Raw genomic sequence first — 26692 nt, forward strand, 5'->3', positions numbered from 1 at the left:
AGTATCCTTATAGGATGAGTCGGATCTTACAAACGCCAAGTAACAGAAGTTTGTCTTCCTCTAACTCATGAATAATATCTTTAATGAATGTGTTCCGACGGCGTTCCACTCAATGTAGGAACATCAGCCCCTCCAGAACCCGGAGGTAGGGCCAGATTTCATCCACCATTTTTTACAACCGGAGTTTATGGAAGTGTCACAACTGTGTTTATATAGAAGGATCTGTCCAACTGTGTTTATATAGAAGGATCTGTCCAACTGTTTATATAGAAGGATCTGTCCAACTGTGTTTATATAGAAGGATCTGTCCAACTGTTTATATAGAAGGATCTGTCCAACTGTTTATATAGAAGGATCTGTCCAACTGTGTTTATATAGAAGGATCTGTCCAACTGTGTTTATATAGAAAGATCTGTCCAACTGTTTATATAGAAGGATCTGTCCAACTGTGTTTATATAGAAGAATCTGTCCAACTCTGGACACCAGCTGTGTTCTGATGATGATTACGAGCTGTGACAAAGAGTCTGGCAGATCAGAAAAACAGTTGTTTTTATCGATGTTGAGTCTTTGTTCCAGAAACTCATTACAAGGACAGATATCATTTAAAGTTTTAAAATGTATTTGTTTAGCTTTTGGTGATGTGGGTAGAGTAAGTTGTCTCGTTTTAATCCTGACTATAATCTCTGTAGGATAATTTTTGGACAGATTTTTCCTTTTTAATGATAAAGGGAAGAGATTAGACATGAGGGCACCGTGTAGGATTTAGTTAGTACATTTTTGTCTATAAAATTAATATCCTCTATAAGAAGTGATGGGAGCGCTGTCTGCTCAGTGCAGCCGGACCGTTGTGGGAGCTACCTGACAGCTGAGTAGCAGGCAGCTAACAGGTGTAATGGTAATTTTACGTATATTCTATATTACATATAAGATTGTTTGAACTGTGTATTATATGAGACTGGTTGTAATCCTGTTAGACTACTGGTTATACTGCACTGTGTGTGCTCAAGGACACATGGACACCAGTTTTTGAAAACAGGTGCTTTCTCACAGAAGTTTGTTCTCGTACCCCCACACATTCCATTCTAGCACACATGCGATATCATTGTAACAAAGAGAGAACATGATTTTTTTTTATTAGTTTCATATAAGAGACAATGACAGGCTGTATTCTCTGTACACTCATGCAGACAGCGTTGCCATTTTTTATTCTGAGGACGAATGAACAGAGTTTTTTCCACAACACAGGCAGAAACAGCCAGGACAACCGTAGAGACAGCTGGCAGACACACACTGAACCATTCTTCATCAGGGAGCTGGACATCATAAAATAGCTGGGGGGGGGCTGAAATCTCACTCCATTGTGTCAGGTACTGATGCAAAGTCAGAAATGCCCATTTCTTCTAACCTTCTAACCAAAAAAAATCTTGACATATGATGATTTTTATATGTGTTTTTTGTGCGTGGACATTTTTGTCCATAAGGGTGAGCAGAGGTATTTTTTTGGTCGAGGCACAAGGGTTAACAAGCCAACAATACATAATTTGTGGACAGACTATATAGTCCCATTTAAATACAGATGTAGCTCATATTGTATTCAGTCTAATCTGTGTTTGATATCTGTCCAGTCTCAGTGGTGTAGTGTGTGCAGAAGGGGTTCATGGGTGTGTCAGATAAATCTGGTTCCATTTCACTGAGTAGAAGCAAAATGATTGAATTTTAAATATGTAGAAATTTTCCAATTTGCACAGTCCCTAAACCTTCGCTCACTAACTGGCTCCACATTCGAGGTAATGCCGTCTACTGATCGTTAAGGACCGTTCGTTTGGATGTGAACAGGGTTGTAGTTTCTTCTGTGTTTTACCAAAGCTGCATACAGCCGTCATTTGTATCTCAATGATTATTGAGCCATAAAGTGTGAATCAGTCAATCTCTTGCCAACTTTAGCGTGGTGAGTCTTTGCGTTCTTCACGTAGGCTGCATGTATGTCTGTATTGTATTGAAAGCCCTGAACCAAAACGGTTCCACCCTACTTTTCAGTCACCCAGTCGCCCCAGTTCTCAGTCAAATTTAGTCCCTCCCCAGCTAGCATGTCCATGTGGGCCCCAGAAGGGTTCCATTTGGGCTGCATAGAAGGGTTCCATGTGGGTTTGTCCGCAGTTTCCATGGTGACCACACATGTGTTTGACCAGATCAGAATCAGAGATCTGAATCTCTTAATTAACTCCCTCTTCAGCCCAAACATTAGTGTGTGTGCTGCAGCTGCTCTTACACCTGTGCTGTGGGCGTCGACCTAATTTGACGTGGCTCTAGTGTGATTGGTTCGGTGCAGTGCTGCTTAGTTATGCTTGGCTGTTCTTATGTCTGTCTAAACATGAACGAATGAATTCTATTGAAATTTTATCGAGCATGTCTCATATTTCTATCGGGGAAAAGTTATATTGTGATATATATCATTTTACGGCCCAGCGCTTGCTGGTTGCTACGTCATCACAATCATGGACCACTATGCCCCCCCCGCCCCAGCTCCAGATAAACTGTGTTATTAGTGAAATAAATGGCTTCTCCTGCAGAGGTACAGGCTGACAGGGGAAAATGCAGTGTGTCTGCGTTTCCTCCATTATAACCCACAGCTCCTAAACTGGGAATATTAAGAACTAGGTCAATAGTATTGGAAGTGGGGCAATGTGCGTATTCTGCACAGTTCATTTTCAGTTGTTTTTGGTTTTGTATTGCTGTTGACTCTTTCCTTATCTTAGGAAAGCCATTTGCACTACAAGAGATTATGGAAGTGCACTAAAACTTAGGCCTAACCATTAAATGACTTGGTGGGAAATAGTTTCTTTAAAATTCGGTATACGACACTGTGCACTATATTATGCTGCTTGCTTGTTGCTACTCTGTGCAATAACTGTAAGAATTTTATTAATGGTTAAATAATTATTTTCAAAGAAATTACTTGAAGAATTAAGAGCACTAAACTCTCTTAGTTTGCTTTTTATTTGAATATATGTTTGCTAAAGTTCAACAAAGGTGAAGCTGTTAAATGCTACTATATGCAACATTACTTGTTCTACCTCACCTTTCCTCCTCTTTTTACTATTTGTTAAATGTTGTTTGAAGTTCAATAATGTTTCTTTTTTGTTCAAATTGAGACTTGTAACATTTGTTATCATTGTGTCATTTTTATTATGTAAATTGAGGGAGCAAAAGCAATATCATCTCAAGAAAATTGTCAGTCTGTATCGGTCATCGGCTAAGGCTGATGAAGAAGAAAATCGGTATTGGCATCGGCCCTAAAAAATCCACACATCTACATATTTTCTTGTACTTACGTGTATATCAGTGTGCCAAGTCTGGTCCGAAACGTCCAGGCCAGGTGCGAACCGTCTCATGCTCCAAACATCCAGGGTCTGAAAAGACCTGCTCCTGGCTAGCATTAGTAGCTAACTTTAGCTAGCTAGTACTAGCGCTAAACATTAGCTTATATAACATTACCTGTCTATATGTAACTTTAAAGCAAAATGTGTGTGTTGTCAGTTACGTTATCAACTAACCATATGGTACTTATTTTAACATAGCTAATTAAATGCTAACGTTACCCGGGTACAGTAATGTTAGCTTTATTGCTAAAACCCTTATGTTTGCTAGCTACTCGCTCTCACCTGAGCCTCGTAGCTCCTCTTTTTCATTGACACCTGAACTTTCCCTGTCAGGTGGAAACCTGGCATTAAACTAACTCTTATAAATCTAATAATAATAATACATTTGATTTATAAGCGCCTTTCACAACACCCAAGGACACTGTACATCAGAGGATAAAAACGGTAATGCATAGAATACAAAATAAATAAATAAACAGATAAAAGAGTACTTACAATACATAAAAAATCCGACAGTCAGACATTTGGGATCAGAAATGTTCCTAGTTGCAGCTCAGTGGGAACTGGCAACCTGGATGAACAAACACTACTGACTTTGTGATTGGGAGATAGGTGATGGGCGGAGCATCAGACCAAAACACAACCTGACAACAGAAACATTAGTTGTGGGCTGACACTTAGGTTTTCAAATGTGAACATTTTCAGTATTTGAAATAAACATGATTCCTTAATTTTTGGTGAATTCAGGGCCCTTTTCTGATTCCATGGAACATAATTCTTCCATACAGCTCCTTTAACTCTTATAACTCTATTTGAGTTCTGACAGATCAGATCTCTTTCAGCCGACTTTGGGAAGGCAGCAAAGTAGGATGTGTGTGTGAAAAAGGTGACCAGTTCCTGGACTCCAGCCACTGCTGTTTACATTAGCAGCAGGGGTTTGGGCACCAAAGGGATTTGTGATGTCACACTAGTCCTCAACGGAATAATAATAATGATGATAATAGAAAACATTTGACAGACAATTGGGCCTTTGCAGCCAATTCTCAGCCCTTAGGCCCTAATAATACATTGAACTGGTCTGACTTTACTTTCAATGACCAAACTAAACAAGTTTTTGCAGAGTTTTGTGATTCTGTAACTATTTAAAGAATCTGCCAACACTGGAGAGAACCTGACATTTTTCATCATCAGTTTTTCTGTTATTATTTGCTTTTTCTGGTCTCATACAGGAAACACATCTCTTAAGGAGAACCCATCAAATATTGGTTGTTTTGAAAATGGCCTGTCGATGATCTGGCTAGCTAATTTTGTCTGTCTGCTTAATCTGGTCCTGAAGAGATGCGTTTTTTCTGTTACATTCCATTGCATTTCAGTGAACACCTCTTCTTCTTTCTCCTTGTTTTGATGTAGAAAGAAGCCGAACGTGGATTTTGAATAAAACCTAAAAGTTGTATCAGACAAGATCACCTGATTCCAGCAAATATGGAAGGAAAACTCACTTGTGACCAGTGTGGGAAGACTTATGCCCACAAGCATCACTTGAAGACACACCTACGCATCCACAGTGGAGAAACACCATATGAGTGTGAGCAGTGTGGGAAGACTTTCACCCAGATGAATAACCTTAAGAGACACCTACACATCCACAGTGGAGAAAGACCATATGACTGTAAACAGTGTGGGAAGACTTTCAACCAGATGAGTAACCTTAAGACACACCTACGCATCCACAGTGGAGAAAGACCACATGAGTGTGACCAGTGTGGGAAGACTTTCAACCAGATGAGTAACTTTAAGACACACCTACGCATCCACAACAGAGAAAGACCATATTCGTGTGAAGAGTGTGGAAAGGCTTTCACCGCCAGGAGTAACTTCAAGAAACACCTACACATCCACAGTGGAGAAAGACCATATGACTGTGAACAGTGTGGGAAGACTTTCACCCAGATGAGTAACCTTAAGGCACACCTACGCATCCACAGTGGACAAAAACCATATCACTGCGAACAGTGTGGGAAGACTTTCACCCAGATGTTTGTCCTTAAGTCACACCTACGCATCCACAGTGGACAAAGACCATATGACTGTGAACAGTGTGGGAAGACTTTCACCCAGATGAGTAACCTTAAGACACACCTACGCATCCACAGTGGACAAAGACCATATTACTGTGAACAGTGTGGGAAGACTTTCACCCAGATGAGTAGCCTTAAGACACACATACGCATCCACAGTGAACAAACACCATTTGAGTGTGATCAGTGTGGGAAGACTTTCACCCAAGCGTCTACTCTTAGGACACACCTACACATCCACAGTGGAGAAAGACCATATTCATGTGAGGAGTGTGGAAAGGCTTTTATCACCAGGAGTTACTTTAAGAAACACCTACGCATCCACAGTGGAGAAAGACCATATGCATGTGGCCAGTGTGGGAAGACATTCACCCAGATGCTTGTCCTTAAGTCACACCTACGCATCCACAGTGGACAAAGACCATATGACTGTGAACAGTGTGGGAAGACTTTCACCCAGATGACTAGCCTGAAGATACACCTACGCATCCACAGTGGAGAAAGACCATATAACTGTGAAAAGTGTGGGAAGACTTTCACCCAGATGAATCACCTTAAGTCACACACACACACACCTGCAGTGGACAAAGACCTTATCACAGGCGCACCTACGCATCCATAGAGGAAAAAAACACAGAAACAGTTTGAGTGTTACCAATGTGAACAAAGATTCTTGCCACACTCTGCTCTCTCCTACCATCAACACAGATGTGAATCATTGTCTGGACCAAACAGTACTTCAGCATCAGATGACAACAAGAAACACATTGTGTGAACCAGCAGCACTGACTTCTTCTGACAAAAAACATCAAACTTAAAAACCTCTAGATCTGGCTCTATAGAGTCCAGATATAAGGCACACCTATGCACCCACAGAGGAGAAAAACAAACCACTGTGACCGGTGTGGGAAGGCTTTCAGAGCCTTGTCTGCATGATGTTCTCACTGTCATGTTCACCACAAGAACTTGATGTACCCATGTGATAAGTGCACCAAGATCCTCTGGTCGTCCAACTTTCACAAGTGTCACCAACAGACTCATACTGGACAGAAACCTTACCAGTGCATATTTTGTGACAGATCTTTTATCACAGGTTAATAATGTACCAAAGAAGAATGTGCCCAAACTTTCCACAAAGGACACAAACTGAACATACTGCTACTTATTGACTTTGTGGACATTTAATCAGTCACTTGTTGTGATTCTGTTGCTGGTTGAGGTGCTCACCTGTTCATTGTTCACAAATGAAACCAGCTACTCCTGTAACAATTTTCCACAATTGTTCTGTGCAGTTTAAGTTCAAGAAAGGCAACACTGCCACAGTTATAAAATGAGAGAAAGCAAAGTATTGCAGACCACCTTTCTTTTTCCAAACTTTACCTTTTATTATGTGTATCCAACATACTATGATGAGATTTTTATACTACTTTTTCCAAAAATAAATTTTTATTGCATGTAAAGTTTGGGACTTGGAGATTTTAGGCATTTGATCTGTTGCCACAAAATTAGTGTTTTTTTTTTTTGTTTGTTTGTTTGTTTTTTTGATGGTTTTACTTGGAACTGGATAATGAAAATTACAGAAAGTAAAGATATTTATAGCTACTTTAAGGTACCTTTTCCAAATTGTTTGAAAATTATAGATAACTATGTGAACTGTGCATGTCTTTTTCTTTGATCCATTACCGAACACTCTCTTACTTGCACTAAATATTCTAATAATCCATCCTGAGGACATGGTTCCATAATATTGAAACTTACCAAGTGTACACAAATATGAATTAACATCAACTTTTGTATTGATGAAGAACAGGGTGCGTCAGAATTACTCAAATTTTTCCCTTTTTTGAATTTATTGGGTATATGGAACAAAGATTGGGCGCCTGTCCAACAGAAATTTTGGTTCCAGTGAATTATCTAGAATTTTTTTATCCAGTTTCCTTCAAAATGTCCTCACAAGAATACCTATGTGATATCATGCCCTATAGGTACCTATGGGAAGTAGTGGTTTTCTTCTGCTGTCATGCAGAGTGGTGGCTTCCTCACACTCCTACCAAATGAGGTCGAGAATTGGGTGGAGGATTCTGTGTCTGACTTTATCTGATCAACTGAGCGTTTGAGTTCCCTCCTGAGGAGATGAGCAGTGAGACTGAAGTTCCAGCAGAAAGCACAAACTGTCATCTTTTGTTAGCAATGAGAAAAGAATAACATTAAGGTATTCAATTTGACCTTTTTCTGGTATTAGCTATGTTGTATATAATAAAGTTGTAATTGGAAACTTATGTTTTTTTCTCTTCCAACAAAATACTCAGTACTTTTGAGGCTATAGTTCAGTGGTTCCAACCTTATTTTACTCCTGACCCCATTTTAACATCAGATTTCTGTCGACCCCAGGCATTCAAAACAGGGACTTTTTTTTTTGGCTAAAATTAATGAGTTTTTGATCCTGTAATAGTTTTCTATCCTGTGTTTCAAATCCAGGTTAATGTTAGAGGACATTTAGTCTATATAATGTATTTTATTGTGGACGGAGGCAGTAAATCCAGGTGTAGATTACTGCACAAAGGAAGAATTGGATTTTCCTAGGTCTGGATATGTACAGTCAGTCCAGCTTAGATTTACAAGGCTGACAATTAATACTGAGCAAACAAGAACTGAAACTATGAATTATGAAAGAGCTGCAGCATCTGAAACTGACCACAATGAGTATTTGACAGAGAAACAGAACCACAGATAAACAGAACCACAGATAAACAGAACCACAGTGCTGCAGTTTCATAATTCATAGTTTGAGTTCTTGTTTGTTCAGTATTGTCAGCCTTATAAATCCAAGCTAGACTGACTGTACATATCGTGACCAAGGAAAATCCAATTCTCACTTTGTGCAGTAATCTACACCTGGCTTTATATGGGATAAGATTTAAGCCAAAAAGAAGTTGAACATGTGGAAGAGATTTGTATCTGTAAAAAAGATTTGTAGCTGAAGAAAAGTTTTGAACACACGTGAAAAAAAAAAGAGGTTGTAAAAATAATTTGTGCAAGTGTAGACCATATTTGTATCATTGGGAATGTTTTGTTCCCATGTATAACTAAATCTGATGGAGGCACAACTCTGCCACCCTCAGGTGCAACGCTGAAGTTACAGGTTACAAAACTGAAGTTAAGGATCACCAAATACAAGTTACGAATTACAAATTTTGGCCTTGTTCTCGACAGCCAGCCAATCAACTTATGTTAGGTTGCTCACGTGACGCCGATGCAGGAAGAGGGTCAACTCGTGGGTTCTCCCCAGAACCAAGCGCGGATCTCCTTCATCGGCTCTCCTCCCCCTGCTACTGTTGGTCTGCTATGGCTGCGAATGATGGCGCTTCGGTAAGTGTATTACCTCTTTTATCTGACATTTGTGTCGTGTGTTTTTATAAGATTTGGTGATTGTTACACCCACCCCCTCCCCATATAAAGATGTGTAGGAGAGGGAGGGGTGTCACCCCTCTTCAGTCTCCCAAAGCATCAGACAAAAAGGTTTCTCAATAAAGCCAATTTACTCATGGGCTGCTTTTCTTTAACAAGGTATTTACAAAAAGAAAAAGTAATCAAGGTGAGCAACGTTGGACAAAAGGTGGTAACGGAATAAATCAAAGAACTTAGCAAACCAAACCAACTGACTGGTGACCCCTGCACTAACAAAAGAAACTGGTGGGACAAAATAAAATGTCTATCTCCTTACTAGTCCCAAAATAAAAATACAGTGAGTGGCACCAACCAACTAATCTAGTGTATGTAACTTGTAGCCAATTTAGATTTGTGCTGCGTGTGTGTGTGTTTGTATGTGTGAAAGTGGGCGTGTATTTGTGGTGAGGCACTTGGTTGCTAGGGTCACCTGCACACCTGTGGGCATAGGTAGCAATTAGCCAGGCAGAGGTTATATAAGGGAGACACAAGTGATCAGAGAAGATTTTTAAGCCATGGGAAGCCACACAGTTTTTCAACCGTGACTGTGAATGGGTGTTAGTATTTTTTTTGTCCTTTTGTATATGAGCTCATTTTTAAGTCATTCAGCCCCTTTTGCAGGTGTTTTTTTTTAAGATTTGCAGGTAAATAAAATATTAAACGCACATCCATGGCAGACCTTGTTTTTACACACCATCACGAGTTGGAAATGGCTTCAAAATCCCCAAGTGGCATTTTTTTGTAGCTAGATTCCCACTATATGATGTGTTTTGGGTCATTTATTGTGTTGAATTGTGTTTTCTGATCACATTCTACACTCAGAGCAGATTCTGAGTTGCAGTTAAAACTGGCTGTGACTCCCCCTCCTCAGCTTGAGTCCAGAGGAATAAGATTATTAAGGAGACCAGGAGGAGTAGCTTCATTTAGGGTTTCTGTCAAACCCAATAAACCTGTATGATAATCTATGTCATAATACTGGAAGGGCTCAGAGCGTCTGTGTGTGTGTGTGTGTTCATGTGTCGGCAATGACAAAATTCTGACAAATGTAGATGTTTTTAACTGGCCAGTTTGGTTCCTACACTTGAGGAATTGTCCTGTCTCCACATTAAATATCTCGGCAAGTTGATAGGACCAATATTTTCGGAGATATTAGTCTTTTTGGAATACAATAGCCTTACAGTCATGGAAGTGCAGTACCATGGTGCATGATGGGAAATAAAGTTAAAAACAGGAACACCACATTACTCCCACTCTCCCAACATACTGGTGTTAACATTAACTCTGCAGCCATCCGACCGGATCAGACAGGCCACAACAGCTGATTGATACACCAATACTGGTGGAGTTATTAGTAGTTTTTAAAATTACGGGTTTACAGGCAGAAGAGTCCATTCACAGCTGCAAACGGCGGAGGGGGGGTCAACAGAATCAGTGGGACAGGAACCGGGTCCGGCTCTGATCACACACTAACAAGGTCAGTCTGGTTCCTGCTGTGGTCCGGTTCCACTCCACCGGTCCTGCTCCGACCCCTCCCTCCGGACCCCCCTCACTGTAACATGGTGACAGACTCCAGTCAGATGGACCGGAGTACAGCAGAACTGCACACAGGACGCCAGTGACTGCAATAAACCGTCATGTTCAGTCCTGTGTCAAAGTCTCTGGTCCACGTCCATGTCCCTATAAAACTAAATGAGTCCATTAATGTCATTTATCTGAAAAGTGACAAATGACAAAGAAAACAAATCTTTCTTTTTCCAATCTAAAACCCTGAACTTTAGACTCAAATGTCAGTAGAAGTATATGCATATAAACCAACAGGACTAAATTATTATAACTGATATAATTTAGTGACACAGATCATTTGCCCCTCATTTGGTTTTTGTCCCTTCCTTGGGCGATGACTGAGAGACTGTGTGTGTGTTTTACTGGTGTTGTGTTGCCCAATGTGTGTGTTCTATTGGCGCTGCTTTAGTCAGTGTGTGTGCACCGGGCTGACTGCTCTGCAGGAGCCCAGAGATGGTGTTCAGCCCAAGAGCACGTCAAAAAGTCACAGATACAGTGAAAGTCCGATAGAGAGAATCGCTGTATCAAACAGAAGGATCGTTTATTTCCGAGCAGCTCAGAAATGGACGACAGACAGAGAGCTGCTGTATGAGCCAATGAAACGCTTAGGGAACGTAAAATAACAATGACAACCAATCACTGACGGAATAGGGTGGGCTGTAGGATGCCCACCCAATCGCACATAAGACCCAATAGTAGTGTAGTCTGTTATATTGCGATGTGACTAAAGGTGAGTTGCTGCTGAGTGGACTGAGAGCAGGTGTGTGATTGTGAACAGGTGTCTGTGATTACCGGAGAGCGAGACTGGGTTTGTGGGATGTAAAAGGCAGTTGGTTTGCAGCACATGAGAAGCTTGTGTCTTGGCACTGTGGGGAAAGAGCTGGGAGTCATTCGTGGCTGTTTAGGGTCACCAGCGACGAAGACAGCTAGAATAGGGGGTTAGCTGTTCCAGCACTAGGAAGGGAGGCTGGATGCCTCCTGTAGGATAGACAGAAGTGGGTCAGTAAAGTGCCAGGTCCGGGCTGCTTCTCGCCATTGCCTTCGCCGGCATACTGGGTCCGCCGTCGCCACTGTCGGTGGGTTGGTTCCACTGCTGCTCTTCGCCACCGCCTCTGCTGAACAGCTCCCGCCACCGGCTGGGTCGGACCTGCACCGTCCAACGACGCCGTTCTCTCCGGGGAGTTGAACGGCACCTCGAGTTCAGACCCCGAGGGGGGGGGGCAACAACTTTAATTCCTTTTACTGTCATTTTTCATGCTAATTACCTGTAGTGGGAGTAACATTAGTCCTGTTTTAGAGAATCCTCTTTCAGATGGAACAGATGTGCCCACTAAACAGATTCTTAACCATGGGGTCCACGAGGGCCTGGCTTTTCCACCTCATCAGAGGATCTTCATTTATAGAAGATGCTCCTCCAGTTAATCCCGCATCTCCATTTGTTTTCAGTCGTTCATATCTCCTCCTCCTGATACAGAAGTAAACGTGGCTCCAGTCCAGTCAGTCGGACTCTCTCTGAGAACTCCTCCCATAAGTTAGCTGCGCATACAGATGCGTTCAAGTGAAAAGGGTGTGGGGCGGAAAAGTCATACTCGCAGATGTCAATAGTCGTTCGCGTGAAGGCAGCGTGGACAACCCAGACTCAGTGGGACACAGGTGACACATGGAGACAGCGTGGACAATTTGAATATAAGAACAGCTCACAACTGCAAATCGGTTTTTATTGTCACTTAAAACAACTTAAAACACTCGACTCGTTTGTGAACGTCACATCTCTAGTGTTCTCTGATGACGTTTACAAGCTGCGACGGAGAGTCCGACAGACTAGAGGGATGGAATGTAGTCAGAGCCCACAGGTTGTGTGGAAATAAAGTTTCTCCGTGACCCTCTGTGGATAGAAGGAGGTCTGCGTAGGAGCCCGTATTGTTTTCAGGTGGATTTACATGATGGAATGGAGCGAGTGTTGAGTTTGAGCAGTTGGAGACGGAGGAGTTGAACATGGAGCAGCATTAGTCCGCAGATAGCCCCAGGCAGCAGAGCCACAACCAGATGGAGGAGAGTCCCACGGCAGAGTGAAGTGTTCCACAGTCCGACTGGATAGAACAGCACAGGAGAAAACTGTGGAGGGGTGGAGGGAGGGGGAGTGAGTGGGAAACCGGCAACAGAGAAGAGAAACACAGGCAGCAGGTTAGAACTATGGAGCACCCCCCACCACCAGCCCCCAGAAGAGGAGGCATGGGGTATTGTTTTTGGTTCGGTTTGTTTGTGAACAGTTTAGCAGCAAAACTATTGGTCGAATTCATACCAGACTGGGTTTATAGATTACCATGAATTATTATTTTTTACATATCTTTATTTTCTCTCATCTATATTATAAAAGCCAAGTGACCTGTGTGTGTGTGTGTGTATATCAGCTTTTTAACTGATAAACTGGACATAACCAGCCTGTGCAGTACTTCTGTATTTTGGGTTCAGGATCAGACAGAAGAAAACTGCATATGAACACGACCAATACTTTATTAGTTATTAGTTTTTAAAATTACAATGGGTTTACAGGCGGCCTGTGGACTAGTCCATTCACAGCCGCAAATACGGAGGGGGTGTGGGGGCTGGATCTGGATCCGGATCAACAGAAAACACAGGAGAACCGGGTCTGGTTCTTACTGTGGCCCGGTTCCACTCCGCCGGTTCCCGGTTAGACCCTTTAACGTTCGCCTCCTCCATGTTCAGTCCTGTGGAAAAAGTCTCTGGTCCATGTCAATACAAACCTAAATGAGGGCCATTATTTTTTTTTCCCAATTTCTGTTAAACCAACTCTACTGCTTCTAGAACCTGTGGATTCCCACGGGTCAGTGCACTAGTTTACTTATAATGGACAACATTTCAAATGCCTATAAAACACCAAGTTTATTTCAATTTACTTGAAACTTGGCGCATATATAGAGGCAGCTGATATGACATCAGCACACACATATGTAACAGATGAAATCTGCGTTGTGTAGTAAGCGGCACAGGTGAACTCCAAGCTGAATGCATTTTTATTCTGACAATAGACAAAGAAGTGAAATCATTCAACTGTCCAGCAAACCTGGCAATGCTGGTGCTAAAAAATATAGGAACGCACGTGTTAGCATACACATAAACATGCTTCACAAGCTAGTAGCAGTCTGTTTACTGGACAGATACAATAAACACAAAATTCTGTTCTGACACGAAGATCTATTAGAGTCTAGGTATAAATGCATGGAAATAAGAATAAACATGCAAATAAAATAATCAACTACCAAAATATTACTCGGCATCAAAAACTCATGACCTACCACATGTACTGGCAAGACAGACTGGGAAGAGCAGAACGCGTCATTCCCACGATACTACTTTCTTAAAGGGACAGAACACTATTTTATCACACAACTCAATGGCAAGTGGAAGCACCAATCCTGTTCCACATAAACATGATGACATCAGCTGGATCGAGACCAAAATAAGCTACAGTATGTGCGAGGGGCGGGGTTTGTTGAGCCTGGAACCACTTTTTTTCCTTTCAACTTTATTAATCAAATTCTGGCATTACATTCAGAAGATTTCCACAGAGAAATACCATTTTCCAGACTGAGCATGTACAGCATATTTTGTATATAAATCAAAATTAAATAAGTAACTAAAATAAAAGTCAGAGGTCTAATCATAAATCAGTACATTCAGATTGTTCTAAACAGTCAAGGCTTGTTTGGTTTTGACACATTTCAGTGTTTTAAAAGTTGGTTCTCTCATTCATATAAACTAAGAACAGTGGGTGGCTCTTCATGCATCTGTGGAGAAACTGTTTGACAATAATAATGGTGTTTTACATCATTTCCTGTCTTTTGTTTTGTGTTATAACTTCATACTTAATGTCTTTGTATTCCAGCTTGGGTGACTGAGTGTCCTTTTCAGATATCCAGTGTTGAAATGCTTCTCAAAACACTCTGGTATAAGTGCAGTTTAACAACAAATTGTTCTAAAGTCTCAGTGTCAGTCACAAAAAACACAGTTGTTTTTATCGATGTTGAATCTTTGTCTCAGAAACTCATTACTAGGATAGATATTATTTAAAGCTGCGTATGACTTTTGTCACCAGTTTTTCATCAAATCTGTCTAACCTCAGTCACAGCTTAAGTATCATGAATTCGTAAGTTTTTCTGATTACTCTCCTGAATCTCTTCCCTCACGGTGAAAAATTTCAAAGTGTACTCCACCAAAAACAAACCATTGGTTTACAAACAGAGCTGAGAGGTAAATGGGGCATTATCAGAATGGTGTTGTGACGTGCATTGTGGGAAGTGGAAGTTCACACAGCTGCATTATGGCCGCAGCAGCCTGGCAGGAAAGGCACGGCTGGAGCTGCACTTCCCACAATGCACGCAAGTGATTTAGGTTCGTTAGCACGGAAAGACTTATGGATTAGTGATAAGGAGGCTATCACTCAGGTTTTACAAATTTGAAGAAAAATTAGTGATGAAAGTCATACGCCACTTTAACCTCCTAAGACCCAGGAAATGTCAGCAAAGTACAAGCTTTTTACATTTTTCATTAAAGGTGCAGTATGTAGGAATTATGTTCTAAGTAATTGTAAAATGGCCTTGACTGTCACCAGACATTAAGGAATCATGTTCATTTCAAATACTGATATCACTGACAGTAATAGTCCAGTCAGAATATTTGCATTTGAAAAGCTCAGTGTCAGCCCCGAAATTATGTTTATGTTGACATTGTGTGTTTTGGTCTGAGGCTCCGCCCATCACCTGTCATCCAATCACAGAGTCAGAAGCCTTTCAGCATCCAGGTTGCCAGTTCCCAGTGAGCTGCAGTTGGAACATTTCTGATCATAAATGTCTGACATTAATGAACCTAAAAGGGCTCTTATTATTCCCAAATACATCGTGACAAAGTGAGAAACAAAACAAGGAGATGTATAGGAGATGACTTTGAAACATGGAGACGGATGAAAGCAGAGAAGGATTTGAAGACTGACGCTGGCTCTGCCTTAGTCTGACTACCGGTAAGAGCCACTGAGAGCCAGGGTCGTGGCCTCTTCACCCGGTCCCTTCTCCCAGGGCCGGGCAGAACTCTCTTCTCCTGGCCCTGGTGAAAAGACTGCTGGTCCGGGACTGGTGAACAGACCGGGTACCGGTGTAGGACTTGTCTCTTACCATGGTAGCTCCTTGTAGTTCAGTGTTTTCTGTGGAAGTGACCTCTTCATGTAGCGGTGTATAATCCGAAAGAGGGGGATCGGTAATTTGACGTCTGTGGTTCGGTCGGGGGGGGGGGGGGGGGGGGGGGGGGGGGTTCGGTAGTTCGGTGTCTGTGGTTCGGTGGGGGGGTTGGAGTGATCGCGCGGCTTGTAGTAAAAGTGAAACCTAATGCTCATTTCCGTTTTCCCTTTCTCCTGAATCTTCACAAACTTTCATTTGAGTGTGCAGGACATTTGTCCTGGCTTATTATATATTATACTTATGGAGAATAAGTCTGGTGATGATTTTTTTGTATGAAATTTATGGTGTGGTGGCAAGGATTAGTGGAAACACTAGTAGTTGACGCTCATGCGGGATCTGGCAACCCCTTGCCTGGGGGCAGGAGGAGGGGATACCACGCTGTGCAGTATTTTGAATGTGATTGCAGTACCAGTTTTGGCCACAATCCTACATACGGCAGCTTTAAATAAGTGGCTATATTGGAAACATCATGATGCAACAGTTTTTTTCAGATGCAGTTTTTAAAATTTTTATGGAATGTCCTTTGTGGAGGACAATTTTCTTTTCTTTTCTTTTTGTATAAAGTTGTTAAACTCTTGTCCACAAATGTGGACAGAAAACCCATAGCTGGGTCTTAGGAGGATAAATATAAACTTCCAGTTTTCCCACCTGTCAAAGATAATCCAATCAGCATCCAGATCCTGGTCACGGCAGGTACTTACCTTTTCCAGAAGGACCTTTTTCTTGTTTGTGTGATTTTCTTTTTCTTGTGTGTTTTTTTTTTTTTGTTTTCTTGGGTGCCTTTCTGTCACTGTGGTTCTGCAGTTCAGGGTGCAGCTGCAAGAAAAACCAAACTGTTTTAACTCAACAATTTTGTATCCAATCAGCACCAAACTTAAGATAAGATAAGATAAGATAAGATAAGATAAGATAAGATTAGACTTTATTTCTCCCACTGTAGGGAAATTTCACAGTTAACAGCAACAACAAGCAAAAAGAGAGAAAGACGGGTAGAAAAATTAGAAATGTGTGAAAATGAAAATCTGAAGAGAAAACAATAAGAAATTTGGTATTTATATAAATATTCATATAAATAAACACTTTGAATTAAAAATTAAATATTATTTACACATTTACATCATCATGGCTTCACATGTATGATCAGAGTCACACCCTGAACATAATGACATGACATTATTGAATTTCACCCCTAGTTCCACCTATTAGTACCAATAAATGTTTTGGTGTTTTGATGTGTACACAAGAACATATTCATCTCAAATTTGGTCAGAAAAGTCTTAACAAGCTGATGATCCGATCCATTAGAGTTGGTGACCTTATGTGACCTCATATGATCATGGTGGTGAGACAAGTTCTGAGGTTATGTCATGAAACAAGAAATGGTTTCATGAACTCATTAGTACATTATTAAATCTGCATCAGTTTTCACTTGCAGAATAAGAGTATTGAGTTTTCTCACATATCCAGGCCCTTAAAACTTCCTACAAAACTCTAAAATACTACTACTACTACTACTACTACTACTACTACTACTACCAATGAGAATTATTATTATTATTATTATTATTATTATTATTAATAATAATAATAATAATAATAATAATAATAAAACCATCCCCATCAAATATTGGTTGTCTTGAAAATGTCCTGTTGATTTCCTAACTAGTGAATTTTGTCTATCTGCTTAATCTGGTCCTGAAGAGATGTGTTTGTTCTGTTCCATTCCATTGCATTTCAGTGACCACCTCTTCTTTTTCTTTGTGTTTTGATGTAGAAAGAAGCCAAAGGTGGATTTTAAGAGAAACCTAAAAGCTGTGTCTGGCAAAGATCACCTGATTCCAGCCAACATGGATAGAAGACCCACCTGTGACCAGTGTGGAAAGACTTTCACCGACATGAGTAGCCTTAAGAGACACCTACGCATCCACAGTGGAGAAAGACCACATGAGTGTGACCAGTGTGGGAAGACTTTCACACAAATAAGTCACCTTCAAGCACACCAACGCATCCACACTGGAGAAAGACCGTATGACTGCGACCAGTGTGGGAAGACTTTCACCCGAATGAGTAACCTTAAGATACACCTGCACATCCACACTGGAGAAAGACCATATGACTGTTATCAGTGTGGGAAGACTTTCACCCGAATGACTAACCTTAAGAGACACCTACGCCTCCACAGTGGAGAAAGACCATATGACTGTGACCAGTGTGGGAAGACTTTCACCGACATGAGTAGCTTTAAGAGACACCTACGCATCCACAGAGGGGAAAGACCATATTTTTGTGACCAGTGTGGGAAGACTTTCACCCAAATAAGTCACCTTCAGGCACACCAACACATCCACAATGGACAAAGACCATATGACTGTGACCAGTGTGGGAAGACTTTCACCACAGTGAATGACCTTAAGACACACCTACGCATCCACAGAGGAGAAAGACCATATTATTGTGACCAGTGTGGGAAGACTTTTACCCAAATAAGTCACCTTCAGGCACACCAACGCATCCACATTGGAGAAAGACCATATGTCTGTGACCAGTGTGGGAAGACTTTCACCCAAATGAGTAACCTTCGGGTACACCAACACATCCACAGTGGAGAAAGACCATATTACTGTGACCAGTGTGGGAAGACTTTCACCGACATGAGTAGCCTTAAGAAACACCTACGCATCCACAGTGGGAAAAGACCATATGACTGTGACCAGTGTGGGAAGACTTTCACCAGAATGAATGACCTTAAGACACACTTACGCATCCACAGAGGAGAAAGACCATATTATTGTGACCAGTGTGGGAAGACTTTCACTCAGATAAGTCATCTTCAGGCACACCAACGCATCCACAATGGAGAAAGACCCTATGACTGTGACCAGTGTGGGAAGACTTTCACCCAAATGAGTAACCTTAAGAGACACCTACGCATTCACAGAAGAGAAAGACCATATTGTTGTGGCCAGTGTGGGAAGACTTTCACCAGAATGAATCACCTCAAGAGACATCTATGCATCCACAGAGGAGAAAAACCTTATGACTGTGACCAGTGTGGGAAGACATTTACCCAGCTGTCTGCCCTTCAGACACACCAATGCATCCATAGTGGAGAAAGACAATAAAACTGTTACCAGTGTGGGAAGACTTTCAGAGTCTTGTCTCTACTATTTTCTCACCTTCATGTTCACCACAAGAACTTGATGTACCCATGTGATATGCACAACGATACTCTGGTCATCCAACTTTGTGTCTCCAACAAGTGTTACCAACAGACCCTTACTGGAGAGAACCCTTACCCGTGGAGTTTTTATGACAGATCTTTTATCACAGGTTCACAATGTATCAAATGCGAATGTGTCAAAAATTTCCACGAAGGACAAACACTGAGCAATTGTAAGGCTCTAGAAACTAGTAGAAATAATCAATGTCATAACACACCAAAACAGTTTGAGTGTTACACATGTGAAAAAAGATTCTGGTCATCCTCTGCTTCTCCTATCATCAGCACAGATGTGAATCATCAACGTCTGGACCAAAAAGTACCTCAGCATCAGATGACAAGAAGAAACACAGTGTCTGAACCAGCAGCACTGACTTCTTTTGACTTCTATTGAGTTTGTGGATGTTTAATCACTCACTTGTTGTGATTCTGTAGCTGGCTGGGGTTCACATCTGTTCATTGTTCACTAATGAAACCAGCTACTCCTGTAACAATTTTCCACAGTTGTTGTGCATTTTAAGTTCATCCCCCAAAATGTTCTACACTTTTTTTTTTAACCACCAACTGTGCATGTGTGAATTAATTGTTTCAAAACCTGAAGTGGAAGATGATTTTAATTTTAATGTAGATAATTAAATTAAATTGTGAGTACATTGTATGAATATCTGCAGTAATACACAAGGAGATGCATCATGAAAATAAAAATGGTATAATTTTTCCTCAAACAAACTGTAATTTTAATTAATGATAAAAAGTAGATCTGTTTTCCTAAGAATTACACAGTTTATAGTGTACCTGGTTACCTTTGACAATAGCTGTGCAATAAGATCAAAAATGTTTTCGCAATACGCAGTTTCATATCCTTAGGAAACATAATTGTCAGGATTAATGTCATTTTTTTTTCCAATTTAAAGATAGGTTTTTGGTTCTAAAAGACTTAAGAAGAAAAAAACACAGTAAAAGTCATATAAGATATCATAAGGAGAGATGCATCATTATCAGAAAACACTGTCTGAAGATCCTCTCAGCCCATTATTTGGTAACACATTTTGGATGTTTATAAAATGTCAGTGGTTGATTTTAATCTGTTTTGTTTACATTTACAATTGAATTTATACTCATTCAAAGATGATGTTATTTAATGCTTGAAAATAGTCAAATTATGCTCTTTTTGTCTATGAAATTAAGCTTTGTTTTGTCTCCATGGCACATAAGAGGTAATACATAAAGGTTAGACAGAAAATAATTTAAAAAATCACATCGGTATCGTCACAATGGTTATCTGTCAGCCCATACTTTTACAGTTGCTGTGGTCTTGGATTTTGTGATTTGCTGCTAATTTTGTTCATTTTTATACATCGAGAAAATTAGTGTTAATTTTGTTAACCAAATTACATACGATTTAGATTAATAAATTGAGTTCAGTCAGGTCTTGTATAAAAAGATGGAAACACTTAAACAACTGTGAACAAAATAAACCCTAAGGCCTAAAGATAAAATGTAAGTCATGATAAATAAATATAAAAATATATAAAATATAAAACTATATCATGATAACGATGATTTTTTTTGTCGTCCATATTTATTGTACTTAGTTGAATTTACAGTTAATGTTTTGGACTTTTCTTTGTATTAACCTACTTATTTAACAGTATAAATTACTCAAAATCGACTATAATTGTCTGTACATATACTAGGAAAACACTTAATAATTAGGCAACTGTAAAATGAAGTGTTACCCACATCTTGGAGTTAAAAACTGTGGAAGTAAATGACTGAATTGTCGACTGTTTTTCTGAACCCTGGGATAAATAAAGTCGTCATCTGGGTTGGATAGCGGACTCCGACATCCAGTTCCGGCTCTGGTTCTGTTTGTCTTTGGTTCACACACACCCTTTAACTCCTGACGTATCAGTGGTGAGCGTTCTGAATGTATGATTTATTTTAAATATTCATAAAAAATGTAACCATTCGCCTCATAAGAAAAATTTCTTAACATGCTCTGGTAAATGTTCATTCTGTCTTCAAAGTATAAAGGTGAAAATAATTCATTTAACAGACAGGAGCAAGTTCCCCTGCTTGACTAGTTTCAGCTACTTCCTGTGGCCTTCGTCAGAAGCGTCACATGATGTTTCTGTGACGTGTCTTATAGGCTGCTCAGGAGGGTTTGTCAGACAGCAGGGAAGCCAGCGCCCCCTGCTGTCTGACGCCTACTCCAGGCCCACATCCCAGGTGTGAGATAAGGTGTATGCGCCGTCATACTCACAAATATGTATTTTTTTTTTCCCAACTGAAACTTAAAAACTTGAAATTACCATAAAATATCTGGAAAACAGTTCATTCAACAAAAAAAAATCATAAATAGCATTGCCAAATCTCTAACCCATATTTGTAATTTATCATTCCAATCTGGTTGTTTCCCAAATAAAATGAAAATAGCAAAGGTCATTCCATTACACAAAAATGAGAGTAAACACATCTACACAAATTACAGACCCTACTACTACAATTTTCCAAAATCTTAGAAAAACTATTTAGATCTTGACTAGAAAAGTTTCTTGACAAACATCTTATGATAAATCTGGGTCAATACGGTTTTAAAACAAAAACTGCCACCGCAATGGTAATAACTGATGCAATAGAAGAAATCACTAACGCACTGGGTCAAAAAAACACATACAATTGGAATTTTTATTGATCTCAAAAAAGCAGTTGACACAGTCATTCAATCCTACTCAATAAACTTCAATTATATGGTATCAGGGGGGTTGCTGAGGAGTGGCTTAGAAGCTACCTAACAGAAAGGGTGCAGTATGTAAAAATGGGACAATACTCATCTGGATATCTTGGCATTTCTTGTGGTATCCCCCAAGGGTCTGTTCTGGGACCCAAACTATTCAACGTTTATATTGATGACATTTAATGAATCTGAATTGCTTAAACTCATAGTCTTTGCAGACAATACTAACATATTCTTCAGTGGTGATAATCATAATGAATTTGTAACCACAGTCAATGAGGAATTAAGTAAACTGAAAAAGTGGATTGATAATAATAAATTGTCATTAAATTTAAATAAGACTAAGGCAATGATGTTTGGTAACTCTAAAACCAGCTCAGAACTACAGATAATGATTGATGGAATTCAAATTGACAATATAAATGAAAACAAATTTTTAGGAGTTATAATAGCAAATTGTCATGGAAAGCCCACGTCAGACACATAAAAACAAAAATCTCTCAAAAGCCATTCAATCATAAATAAAGTGAAAACATACCTTGATGAAAATGCACTCTGTACTTTATACTGCTCCTTGGTCCTCCCATACTTCACATATTGTATTGAGGTGTGGGGAAACGGTTACCAATGCACCATTAATCCAGTAGTCATATTACAGAAACAAGCAGTACAGATCATACATAAGGTTGGATTTCTAGAACACACTCATAATCTCTTTATTCAGTCAAAACTATTAATCCATGATCTTGTAAAATATTATACAGCAATAATCTTATTTAAAGCATTCAACAAATTACTACCAAGTAATCTACAAAAAACTTCACAATTTGGGAGAGTACTCATAATTTGAGAGGCTTTGGAGATTTCGCATTACCCAAATTTCAAACCACTTGTAAACATTTTTGTTTGTCTGTACGTGGAGTGAAACTTTGGAACAGTGTGGACATCCAACACAAGCAATGCCAAAATATCCACCAATTTAAGCTTATATAAAAATATGATCTGGTCCCAGTATAAAGATGGTATGTGTTGTCCATTGCCTTCGGGTATTGTTCTTGCCATCACTGGTATGTGCTGCCCTTTACTATTTGTGGTATTGTAGTTTTTTGTTTTTTTGATTACCATTGTTGGTATGTAATTATTGCTGTTCTTTACCACTTGTGGTATTGCAGTTTTTTGTTTTTACGATTGTTGGTATGTAATTATTATCTTGTAAGTTGATGGTTAACTGTTACCTGTGGTAACACCACCAGGAATGTATTCTGTTTCTATTGTTTTTTACACACATTTTGGTTAGTCAATGTAAATGCTGTCAAATAAGTTCATTCTAATTTGGTATTGGCCTATTTTGTTCATTGTTCTGGCTTGAAGTCAAAGGACAGGAGTGGGTATTTAAAATGTTATTATGTTAAGTTATTTGATGATGAGAATGGGGTGGGATTAAATAAATTTTTCTTCTTCCCACTCCTTTTCGAGTATAGATAAAGGATTTTTTGGGAATTTTAAATTTGCATGTATTCTGTAAATGCTCGAAATGAACAAATGAAATGAAACTGTTTCATCATTGTTAATCCATAATATCCCCATTCAATAAAGATGATGTTTATTTTTTTCAATTATATGATTAGATCAGGGGTGTCAAACTCATTTTACTTTAGGGGCCACATTTTTCTCTTTGTATTGGTGCAAAAAAACTAAAATTAAATCATTATTTTTCTAGAGTCTTGGGTGTGGAACTGCTTTATGGAGTTCAACCAGGTGTCAAAATGCAGCTGGACTGATTTAGAAGAAAAGAGCCCAGATTAAAAACTACTGAATCCAAATTTAAATCCTTGTTGTTCAGTTTGTTCCAGTTCACAGTTCATGCCCAACATCCTAAATCTCTTTCTGATGTACGTTCTGAGTGCCTGATTTAGTAAAAACCTGTCAAACTTCAATTCTTCTTTGTCTTTTTCTGGGATGTTTGGGTCAGACGTGTTGACAGCACTTACAGTTACGTTAAGGCTTTTAGATTATGCTTTGCAACCACAAAAAAGCATCAAACTAAATTGTATCTGTATCGTAATGCTGCCTGTCTTTGGCACTTTTTAAAAAAATAAATATGATACTTAAGAGCACGATGAATGATAGATCCGTGAAGAAAACGGGAGAAAAGCAGGTTAAACGGATAGAGATGTCTACAGACATTTACAGGACACGCAAGATCTAGTCTCCACCTTCACAAACTGGACTTTTTTTAGCTGGAAAGGGGGTAAACAGCTGAAGCAACAACAGCACCACCCTCTCCTTTCCACGCATGGCAGGGTCAGGCCTGGTCAGTACTTGAATGGGAGACCACCTGGGAATACAGTTACAACAAAGCTCATCAAAGATGCTTTACCTTTACTTAGCAGGTAAAGCAGTCCTCCCTCTCTTACAGCCATACCACTCTAAACATATCTGATCTCGGCAGCAAACCAGGGTTGGGCCTGGTCAGTACTTGGAAGGGAGACTGCCCAGTGCTGGCTAATGACCCCCCCAAGTCCCTATTGCTCAACCTGGGATCGCCTGGTGCTGTAAGCTTTTACCCTCTCCTGTGTGCCCAGCACAGGGCACTGCTGCTTAACCCATCGACGGGAGAAAAAGATACATTTATTCCCTCCACAACTCAGAGAGTGCCATGGAGACAGGGACCAAAAGTCTGGATGCTTGGAAAGGAAAGACATGAGAAGGAGAGGGTGGTGCTGTTGTCGCTTCAGCCGTTTGCCCCCTTTCCAGCCAAAAACAGTTAAAAAAAACAGTAGTAGTAAAAGAATGCTGCTTTATTTAACTAGAAAGTATTTGGTGAAAGTTAAGGTTTTACACTTCTGTTTACCACCAGCCTATGTTTTCCAGTTTGCGAAGGTGGAGAATAGATCTTGTGTGTCCTGTAAATGTCTGCAGATATGTCTGTATGTCTAAGCTGCTTTTCTCCCGTTTTCTTCACGGATCTATCGTGCATTGCCTTTCGTTTTTAGTAATGTTTTTTTAATATAGGGCCATTCTCGTTACTATGTTGGCTGTGTCCGCGCTGCCTTTATATTTGAACTGTGTACATCATCCAGTTTATATCAGGTTACTATCAAATAAAATGCATTTGACATACAAACCCAAAAAATGAAGCTTACAGCACCTGGTATTCCTAGTAACTCTCCCATTCAAGTACTAACCAGGCCCAACCCTCTTTAGCTTGCAAGGTCAGATGAGATTGGACGTATTCAAGGTGGTATGGCCATAAGCATCAGCTAACCACACAAGAACACCCTTTATACATTCAACTGACTTCATTTACATGTATCACTTGTGCCTGCATTGGCACCAGCAGAAAATGAAGAGAAATTTGAGGTTTTAGATTTTGGATGGTTCGTCGGTCTTTAAACGTATGCTGCCAGAGAAAGTGTCATCAGTCATCTGGAATCTCTTAGTTTAAAAGCTAAAAATCAGGTTAGAAATCTAGGGGTAATAATGGACTCAGACCTAAACTTTAACAGCCACATTAAATCAATAATATCATCAGCCTTTTACCATCTCAAAAACATTGCCAGAATCAAAGGTTTACTGTCTAAACCAGACTTAGAGAGACTTGTCCATGCATTTATCTCTAGCAGGTTAGACTACTGTAACGGCCTTCTCACTGGACTCTTTAAACCAGCTGTAAGACAGCTGCAGTCCATCCAGAACGCTGCTGCTCGGGTCCTGACTTGAACCAGGAAGTACGACCATATTAGTCCTGTGCTCAGATCTGTGTACTGGCTTCCTGTCACTCAGAGAATAGACTTTAAAACAGCTCTGCTCGTGTATAAGTCTCTCCATGGTCTCGCACCAAAGTACACCTGTGACATGTTGGTCCCATATGGATCATCTCGGACCCTAAGAACCTCAGGGTCAGGTCTTTTGCTGGTGCCCAGAGTCAGGACTAAACATGGTGAAGCTTTGTTTCAGTTCTATGCAGCTAAAGTCTGGAACAGTCTTCCTGGTGATGTAAGACAGGCCTCTACAGTGTTCAAAGCTGTGGGAGACTTTCATCACCAATTTTTCATCAAATCTGTAAAAGCTCAGTTGTAGCCTATGTATCACCAATCTGTAAGTCTTTCTGTGACTACTCACCTGAATCTCTTCCTTCACAGTGAAAAATTCTGCAGTGCCATCTACCATAAACAAACAATGTATTTATAAACAGAGACAGGAGGTAACTTGGGAATCTTCGGAATTTTGTCATGATGTGTATTGTGGGAACAGCGGCTCGCGTTGCCGCTGCACAACTATATGATATTATATGGATGAAACAAACATGACGCAGAAATGGCTGAAATGTGGAAGCAGAGCAAGCAAGCGGTGCAAGCAAGCAAGCGGTGCAAGCAAGCAAGCGGTGCAAGCAAGCAAGCGGTGCAAGCAAGCAAGCGGTGCAAGCAAGCAAGCGGTGCAAGCAAGCAAGCGGTGCAAGCAAGCAAGCGGTGCAAGCAAGCAAGCGGTGCAAGCAAGCGGTGCAAGCAAGCGGTGCAAGCAAGCGGTGCAAGCAAGCGGTGCAAGCAAGCGGTGCAAGCAAGCGGTGCAAGCAAGCGGTGCAAGCAAGCGGTGCAAGCAAGCGGTGCAAGCAAGCGGAGCTCCGTCAGGCAGCGGCAGCTCCAACAAACACGATGTGGAAATGGCTGGAGCTCCGCTTCTCTCCAGCCATTTCTGCGTTGTGTTTGTTTCATCCATATAATATCATATGGTTGCTCTGCCGCTGCAAGGCGGCTGTGTGAACCTCCTTTTCCCATAATGCACGTCGCGGCAACAATCCGAAGATGCCTGAGTTACCTACCAGCTCTGTTTGTAAACAAATGGTTTGTTTATGATGGATTGCACTTCGAAATTGTTCACCGTGAGGGAAGAGATTCAGGTGAGTAATCACAGAAAGACTTACGAATTCATGATACTGAGGATATGACTGAGGTTTGACAGATTTGATGAAAAATTGGTGACGAAAGTCTCCCGCACCTTTAAGTCCAGA

General features: G+C 40.4%; 5 protein-coding genes and 1 pseudogene across 8 annotated transcripts in view; 3 read left to right on the forward strand and 3 right to left on the reverse strand.

Annotated features, from left to right (window-relative positions):
* Positions 1-6755, forward strand: part of LOC115436257 (zinc finger protein 658B-like) — a 30338-nt gene extending 23583 nt beyond the window's left edge. The window contains exon 3 of the mRNA XM_030159051.1: positions 5011-6755. Coding sequence (XP_030014911.1) covers positions 5011-6081 — 1071 coding nt within the window. The 3' untranslated portion in view covers positions 6082-6755. The remainder of the gene's footprint in view (positions 1-5010) is intronic.
* Positions 1-22437, forward strand: part of LOC115436269 (zinc finger protein 658B-like) — a 31923-nt gene extending 9486 nt beyond the window's left edge. Inside the window, exons 1-4 of one of the 4 annotated variants that reach the window (XM_030159076.1) lie at positions 7207-7671; positions 8673-8828; positions 17496-18854; positions 19227-22437. In XM_030159076.1, coding sequence (XP_030014936.1) covers positions 8713-8828; positions 17496-18843 — 1464 coding nt within the window. In that variant the 5' untranslated portion in view covers positions 7207-7671; positions 8673-8712 and the 3' untranslated portion in view covers positions 18844-18854; positions 19227-22437. Of the gene's footprint in view, positions 1-7206; positions 7672-8672; positions 8829-12658; positions 12700-17495 lie in introns of those variants that run through there. The other 3 variants (XM_030159074.1, XM_030159075.1, XM_030159077.1) reach the window with 3 other exon arrangements.
* Positions 1-26692, reverse strand: part of LOC115436295 (zinc finger protein 239-like) — a 304587-nt gene that overhangs the window by 226879 nt on the left and 51016 nt on the right. The gene's annotated exons all lie outside the window — the stretch shown is intronic.
* The window catches only part of LOC115436289 (zinc finger protein 569-like), a 237241-nt gene that overhangs the window by 205022 nt on the left and 5527 nt on the right, over positions 1-26692 (reverse strand). The gene's annotated exons all lie outside the window — the stretch shown is intronic.
* Positions 12185-26692, forward strand: part of LOC115436253 (zinc finger protein 883-like) — a 445178-nt gene continuing 430670 nt past the window's right edge. Inside the window, exons 1-2 of the mRNA XM_030159048.1 lie at positions 12185-12594; positions 24396-24398. The gene's annotated coding sequence lies outside the window, so the exon portion shown is untranslated. The remainder of the gene's footprint in view (positions 12595-24395; positions 24399-26692) is intronic.
* Positions 24821-24939, reverse strand: LOC115436477 (uncharacterized; annotated as a pseudogene).

The sequence above is a fragment of the Sphaeramia orbicularis genome, chromosome 16 (assembly GCF_902148855.1).
Source record: "Sphaeramia orbicularis chromosome 16, fSphaOr1.1, whole genome shotgun sequence".
Classification (NCBI taxonomy): domain Eukaryota; kingdom Metazoa; phylum Chordata; class Actinopteri; order Kurtiformes; family Apogonidae; genus Sphaeramia; species Sphaeramia orbicularis.